Genomic DNA, 8,762 nt, shown 5'->3' on the forward strand with positions numbered 1-8,762 from the left:
AAGATTGGACATGTTATTAGATGGGTTAGACAATGAAATAGATATTATTGTCTGACAATCATTTTGCCACTACTGATACTAATGATACATGCAGAAACTGAACACAGAAGATTAATATTTTGCCATTAATATTTTTTCCAGTATATCTGTCAAAATGACCTAATTTTGCCTTTATTGACCTCTGATACTTTACTGATAATAATTGAACTGATGTTTGTTTGATTAGTAGTTATGTTTTATAGGTCCTGTTTTTAAGTTTCCTTTTTTTCAGATCCTGGCTCTCTGAAACAAATTAAAATAATTTAATCCTGTATTTTTTAATTTATTACTACAATTGATTCAACTTTTATTTTGTTTGTAGCCAATGTATTGCTGCGTGGAAATTCCTCTACCATTAGCAGCTCTTTGGACAATGTCGCAGTCTCCAGTTAATGGCATGCCAGCGGAACAAGTTGATCAACAGTTGAATATATTTAAACATCAATTGCATGAAATATTGAAAGAAGAAATAGGATGCTCAGGAACTTATATATTTGTTGACTATAATGGTAAGCTTAGATGCTTTTAAATATTTGTGATAGTATTAATCATTCATTTAAAGTATGTTGTTATATCTGTTTCACCTAATTATATCACAAATTTTGGATCTTACAATTATCCAACCACCTGACAGTTTCCACTTCAGTTGTTGTCGAACCACAGTTGTTAGTGGTACTATAGAAGTCTTGTTTTAACATTTTGTAAGGGTAACATGTTGTTTGCTGATGAGGTAATGAGTCAATTCTCAGATATTAAAATTCCTACACGTGATTTATAGAGATATAGGTTAGTCCCATACCAGGTTGATTAATGTACAGTTGCACTTCACTTCAACTTTACAATTCTTCTGATAGTACTATTGTTTTTTTCTTGCAGCAATACCTGTCTGTTCCAGTGAACCCCTTTTGGAATTGGTTTCCCAATTATTTTGCCATACTAGTCATTATATTTAATGGTACAAGTGTTATTATGAATGTGTTACTTGTACATTATGATATTAGTCTAAAAACTTATTAAACAGTTCTGTTTAATAAGTTTTTACACTAATGTCATAAAATAACATGTTCATAATAACACTTGTACCATTAAAAAATAACTGTTGCATAAAAGAATACTTTGATTTGACCTGAGACTATAGCTACCATAGGCTTCTGTATCACCTGATATGCATCCTATGCATTTGTATTCCCTGGCACAGGTTTTCCCTGCAAATCTTTTTTTTTTTTTCTAACAATGCTAGCCATTTAAAAAGTTCCTCACAAAAATTAGTATTAAATTTTAATTTTTAAGGCTAATGTGATACAGATATTCACACAACAAAACTTTCCATGAAAGATGTGAACACAGTAGTGATTAGCAAATTCAAAACAATGAAACTGAAAATTCTTCAAGTTTATTTATTTCAGAAAGAAACTTTTTGTGCGCGTGAATACATTGGAACTTGGAATCACATTGGCTGACATTTTAGTTTAATGAAAAAATCCCTGTTATTCAACAAAATTCTCCAAAATTTTCTTTGGCACAGAAGTCAGACTAAGAAATCTGTAATTTCTTTTCTCACTTCATTACTACAACCACCCTTTTTTAATTTGCACATCTCTAATCTGTAAGGATATTCCCAAATCCAAGGACCCTCTTCATTAATTTAGCTAAACATTTGATTAACTCTTTTGCTACCTCTTTTAATATAATTAGGAGATTCCATTAGCACCAGGTGCCTTACTTACTTTTAGATGCAACAATTTCTCTTCCAGTTTCCTTTCTCACATCCTAAAATCATTTAACTGCCAGTCAGTATTAGATGAACATTTGGCACCTTATCTCTGAAATCTTCTTGACATTTGAATGTTAGTGCAAAATATTTATCAGAAACCTGTACATGATTAGACCAAAATGGATCAGTATGGTTCATCCCTTTCCTTTTAAGCATTAACATAAGCAGAGAATTGTTTGCTACTTTCCTTTCTGCTCTTAGCAGATGTCTCATAATATGCCTTAGCCTGCCTAACCCACTGAGTAAATTGATTACAGACTGATTTAGACTTAAGGATTTTGTATTCCCTGATAATTTATAATCATCCCATGTGTAGTTATCTTCTCTAAAAATTAGCTCCCCAGTGCCTCTAACATCCATTTTGGTCTTAACCTTGAACAGTACCTTTTTGTGAGTGTGAAAAGCTTATAAGCATCTAGAATTACTTCCCCAAACTTTGCCCATTTGGCATTTGTATTTTAAGAAATGCAATGCCAAATGTTGTTGACCCCTTTGAAAAGAATTTTAAAAAAATGTCAGACCATTTTAATCACCTTTTGTTTTGCAAAGGTGATTATAGTGGTGTTAGACTTTTTTTTTTTTTTTTTTTTTAAATTTTTTTTTTTTAAATTCTTATCCTTTCTTAGTTCTTACATGTATCTTTTACATTATTCTTTTGAATACATCTAGCCTCAGAATCACACTATATTTACTGCTATCTCGTGTTCCTTTTCTTGAATATTCTTAGTATGTGATGAATCAATGCTGATAATCAAATCATATACACAGGATTACCTCGCATAGCGCAGTTAATTCGTGCGAAAAAAATACCGTGCTATGCGAAACCGCGCTGATCGAGGTATTATTAGTATATATTTTAATGTACTCCATTCCGACAATTTGATTATATAGGTGGAGTTGCAAAAATATATAGGTGTTTGTTTACTATAAATTCATGCACACGAAATTCTTGCAAAAAAAAAACTAAAATGATAAAAATGAAAAATACTAGTAAACACAGTACAAATGATTTTTATTGCAGTATGTACATACCAAAAGAATATAAGCGAAGTATATACTGTATTTTTATTTTGAGAAATAACTGATCAGCTTAGTTTGCATAGTTTTTTTTTTTTTCTTCTTTTTATCTGCATACATCTCTTTATAACATCGAATGTCATTTTGCAATGCCTGCCTTACTTTCATACCTCGTTCGATGTTTGGATCTAGAAGAACCGTCGGCGCCATTACATTTCTTCTTTCCACTCATATTTGCATATAAAGGTGTAACGTTTTTAAAAAATGCACAGTGAAAAATATTTGTACAGCTTACGTACAATCAACAACCTCACTGCTCGGAATCTAGAGTGTTTACTAATCTATCAAAGCTAGCAGAGTCCGTATATAATGGGAGTTGTGACAACAGTCAGCGTGGCCGTGAATCCACAACGCATTGGCCTAGTTGCTGGCATTATAATACATACATACATACATACATACATATCAAATGTATTGGTGTGTAACGCAGTTAATTTTCAATTTGTAAACCGCGCTGTAGCGAAACCTGCGCTATGCGAGGTATTCCTGTATTGTTTTTTTGCTTTCTGTTATGACATCTCTAACATGTTAATATACAAAACAGATCCAGAAATGCTCTAGTACTGAGTGAGTGACTAATCCAAAAGTTTACCACCATGTTTCCTGTAAAAATAAAATCTTCCATGGTAAGACATTCAGATTTGATAGACCACTCTGTTTGTATAATTGTTTATTATACTACAACAGTCATTTGACCTATAACACCCCTCAACGTAGGCATCCATATATGATGAGGATACCTCTGAGATCCCATCACTGTGATCCAGTGCCTTTAAGGTTAGACCTGGAATGGCTTGCCCAAGATCAATTGGCTAGTGGGTTTGCCTACAAGGGTCAACCATGCTAATGCCACATCCCTACCCTGGGTCAGGATTCACGCTGCCAGAGGTGTGGGTATCCCTGGTGTTCCATTCCTGAGCACATTTATTGTTTGACAGCCCTTTTGGCTCCATGGTGGGTGGAGAGCCTGGGTACTAAACCAATAAAAACAACTCATGAATCCTGATAATCTAAACTTCTTCTTGGGATGCTAGCACAGTCTCTTCCATATATTATTATCTGGTAGGGACTGTGTTGAAGATGATAATAATACTACCACCAGCAAAAGAGATAAGGTGCAAGCCAAAAGTTTTTGGACTGGGACAATGAAATTAATTTAGACTTATGCTAGTTACGTGTTAGCATTGCCCCTTTCAAGTAGTCTCCTCCAGAGTTTATACATCGATACCAGCACTTTTCACACTGTTTGAATTGTCTCTGGAACTCTTGTAGTGGTAGTAGTGGCAAATAATGCAAGCAAGCTTATAAAGCATCAGCCAAAAAAAAAAAAAAAAAAAAACCTACATACTTCACCCATCCATACCCTCCAAGAATTTGTCTACTTCTTTCTTGAATTTATTCAAACTATCCACTTTCACAACAACAGATGCAAGCCTTTTATGACAACCACCCATCCACCCACCCACTGGCTGAAGATAAACTTCTGCAAATCCATCCTGCAGCCATCCTTCCTGAACTTAAATTTAAGCCCCCCCTCATGTGCATAGTCTCAGCAATAGAAAGAATGCCATTGACATTCAACTTACTCAATACATTCACGGGCTTCAACATCTCATTCAGAACACCCTGCAGGTGCCTAGTCTCCAGCCACTGCAATTTTTCAGAACTGAAGCACTTCTAGGTAAGAATTCCCTTTTTTGCCCCTCACCAATCTTGTTTCCCTTCTCTGCACATGTTCCAGCAGGCCTATATTCTTTCTAAAATGAAGCTTCCAGACCTGTATACAATAAATACTCAAGATGCAACCTAACCATGGCCTTGTACAAAGGGATTATCATCTCTTTATTCATGCTAGCAAAGCTTCTGTATATTGTTAACAAAACCGCATGAACTGTCCTGGCAGCATGTCTGCACTGCACAGAGTATTTCATATCTGACTGCACAAATATATCCAGGTCTTTTTCATTTTCCACTACCTTGAGTGTAGTACCAAACAGTTGTAAGTTACTCTGGGATTACTGTAGTACCTTTAGTAGTACGTTTAGCATTTGTCAATGTTAAACTGCCATTTCTCAGCTCATTAACCCCAATTTTCCTAGAGTTGCAGTAGCTCACCATGATTACTGTCATTAACCACCCTACCAACCTTTTTATCATCTGCAAACTTCAACATTAACTTATTAACAGCCAGTGTCCCATTTTTGGGACACGTCTGTAAGCAGTAATATAATTGTTGCAGTAATAAATAATTTTGTTTATTATTTTTCAGAATCTAATTCTCAAAGACATCAAAGTATCCCATGAAAATAATCATATATAATTTGTATTTTGTGGCAGTAGTTCATGCCACAGTAGTAAGATTTTTATGCAACCAACAGCTAGATACATCGTGGTCCTCAGTTGTTCACTAACAGTGAAGGAGGAAACTTACATCACTCCATAGTGCTTATTAGTGATAAAAGATCTATATATGATCAAAAACTGATCAGTCAAATGTAAATCTTAAGTATTATGCTATTCAAAATTCTGCATCCCATTTTTGGGACATTGGCCAGATGGTTGTAATTTTAACCAAATGCAAGTGCGCCGTTTATATACAATGCTATGTCGAGCTGACAAAAGTTCAAGTTAATCAAAAAGTACCTTCACCTGACTGGTAAAAATGATAAAATGCCTAAGTTGAGACCATATCTAGATACTCTAAAACAAAACTTTCTAAAATTTGATATTTGTGATTCTGCTTGTCAATCAATGAAATGATGATAAGGTACTATGGAATATAATCTACTCAAGTGTTCATGAGGGTTAAGCCAATAAACTTTGGCTACAAGATATGGTGCCTTTGTGTTGCTGAAGGGTACTTATATAATATTTTGCCATATCTTGGTAAAGACAAGGACACTAGCAATGAACCTCTTGGACTAAGGGTTATAAATAACCTTGCATCTGTCATTCCTGAAGATGCCGTAAACCATGAAATCTTTTTTGATTATTTATTTACAAGCATTGATACCTTAGGAGACAGAAAATTGAAGGCAGCTGGTACAATTCATGAAAATTGTACAATAAAAAATGTCATCTTATGCCTTCCAAAGTTATGAATAAAACTACAAAAAACAGGTTTTATAGACCATAATTTGATTCTAACAATGAAGTATTAATCACAAAGTGCTATGATAATACTCTTGTTACAGTTGCTACAAATTACAGTGAGGTTTATCCCACCAGGAGTTGTACATGCTACTCTCAAAGGCTCCAAAAGGATGTAGTAATACAAATCCCAAAGGTTATTTCAGAATATAATAAATTGATGGGAGGTCTAAACATGCTAGATAAGCCTGTAGAGTTAGAATATGCAGGGAAGAAATGGAGATTTCCACTTTTCACATGCACGTCTTGACATTGCTGTTGTAAATTGATAATAATACTAATTAAAACTAATACTATGCTAGTCAAACATAGTACACTGATACTACTATATTCAGACGCAACAATAATACTACGTTGTTCATAGTTACTACAATAATATGTATGTATGAGGGGAAGTTGAGAATTTTCTAGCCCCTCATAGAGAGAATGCTGGAAAGTTGTGAAAACCCATTTATTTATCACCATAGCTCCCCTTAAATCAATGCACTTTCTGGCATAATGCATAGCCTTTGTAACCTGTTAAAATAAAATTAAGATTTTGACTCAAACAAGTTGTTGACTGCATCCTTGTCACGTCAAATTTCTGTCCTCTCAAGTCATTTTTGAGATTTTGAAATAAAAAAAATAATCCAATGGAGCCAGTGAGTAGAGTGGATTCTATAATAGCCTGAACTAAAGGTCACACAGTGGTGTCTGAGTCATAAATGCTGGTACACCAGTGCATTGTCTTTATGCAAGACAATTTGGCCAGTTTTGACCTTTGGCCAATTTCCTGCACTGCTGGAGCTTCCATTCCTAATGGAAATGTTTCAGTAGGTTAGAATAATACTCAACATCTATAGTAACACCTCGTTCCAGGAAATTAACCACGATCACTCCTTCTGCATCCCAGAAGACAGAAGCCATGATTTTCTCAGCTGACTTCTGCACTCAAAACTTTTTAGGAGGAGGAAGAGGGATGCTTTCACTGTTTTGATTGTTCTTTTGTTTCAGGGTCAAAGTGGTGCACCCATGTTTTGTCCATAGTAACATACTGATCCCCCAGAAACTTAGCTTCTTTAGCTTCAAAATGTTGTGCAATCTCATGACAACACCTCACTCTTTCCTGCTTCTGACCTGCATTCAGTGCTTTAGGGACCCACCTAAAAGAAACCTTCATTCCTAAAACATTCAGCACGATATTGTGAGCTTGCTCGTGGGAGATGTTGAATGTTGTCTGTGGTCTTGCATGATCAGGTCATGAATTGCATCCAAATTGCCGATGTCAACAGTAACAGGCCTCCCACTGCCAGGTACATCTTCAGCAGTCTCTTCCATGCTTAAATTCTGCAACTACTTTTTGAGTGTGGTGTATGAAGGACAAGATTTCCCTAATGTCTGCTGCATGTCTTAATGAATTTCTTTTGTCAGCATTCCCTTTAGATGAAAGTACTCAATGACTGCATGGTGCTCAGTTCTCTCAATGGTTGCCATCTTCATTCAGCTTCCATACTTCAACACACTCTATAAAGGAAAATATAGTTAAAAATCTGAAATTTTCTGTGAACACACAAGAAGAATCACAGCACAGATTAGCAGTATTGTCTTTCACAAAAAAAACTTTGCAATCTGTATTGGACTAAACTTTTTAAAACCCCTGCCCACCCCTCTTGTATTGTTTTAAATTTATAAAATAACTCTCAGTATTAATAATACACCTACAGAATTACATAAAATAGATAATAAAGCATTATATTTACCTACGGTACCAATTTATGCCAAGAAATTGGTGCCTAAATTTCCCACTGCCATCAGTTGTATGTCTAGTTTAAGAAATATCTTGAACCACTTACATGATTAAAATAAGTACACCTGCTTAATCAGAATGACATAGACAGTAACTTTACCATGAATTTAAGCAAAAAAGATCTCTTATTGCTCAGTAATAATGAAAAACACAAATCTTTACATAGAAGGGAACCTTAGTAAAGCACAAAAAAAGTGGCTGACTAATGCAATTAGTGCTGATTAGAATGTTTCTAATTGGAATGATACATTTAGCAACTGTCATTGGAGTGTTATAAGGCACTTGGTATTCTGGAAAAAACTCAATCATTATGTTTAATGTATTGTGCAATGTTTTTTGCTGTTTTGCATTGTTGTAGAGGAAAATTAGCAACTTTTTTTTTTTTTTTTTGGTTTCTCATTGCAAAAAAAAAATTTTTTTTTTTACAATGAAAAAGAAAAACAAAAAGAAGCATAAAGCTAGGTATTTTTTTATTTTTAAACAATGTATTTCTCATTAATTTTTATTATTTCGATTTTACAGATAATGGATCTGAAAAATTATCAAGCATATTAAAAAGTGCAATCAACAAGCAAAGTTGGGAAAAAGCAATTGATATTGAATAAACAGTAAACAAAAATTTCCTTTTATTTTATTTTAATTAATTTATTTTGTAGTGCTTTGTTATTTACTTCTGTTTCATAACTTTGTTATAAAAAAAAAAGTACAGAGTATGTATTTTGTCTATATATATTTTTTAATTTACTTAAAAAATAAGAGAAATACATTTATAAAATTGTATGTGAACATAGCATAAAAAAAGAAATAATGAAATATACGAAAGGATACACAAAATACAAACTGTACCATAAAAACAAATGAAGTATTTTTCAATAACCTATCTATATTGACATCATAATAAAGTACATAAGTTATGAGATAAAGTACAGATATACG

At 33.8% G+C, this 8,762-nt stretch overlaps 1 protein-coding gene across 1 annotated transcript in view; it reads left to right on the top strand.

The window, feature by feature from the left end:
- LOC150088223 (stimulator of interferon genes protein 2-like) overlaps positions 1–8,431 on the top strand; it is a 106,059-nt gene extending 97,628 nt beyond the window's left edge. Inside the window, exons 7-8 of the mRNA XM_090370635.1 lie at positions 362–548; positions 8,349–8,431. Coding sequence (XP_090226761.1) covers positions 362–548; positions 8,349–8,431 — 270 coding nt within the window. The remainder of the gene's footprint in view (positions 1–361; positions 549–8,348) is intronic.
- The last annotated feature ends 331 nt before the right edge of the window (positions 8,432–8,762 follow it).

Source organism: Mastigoproctus giganteus, chromosome 3, assembly GCF_048544385.1.
Source record: "Mastigoproctus giganteus isolate SK-2022 chromosome 3, ASM4854438v1, whole genome shotgun sequence".
In the NCBI taxonomy this organism is placed as follows: Eukaryota; Metazoa; Arthropoda; class Arachnida; order Uropygi; family Thelyphonidae; genus Mastigoproctus; species Mastigoproctus giganteus.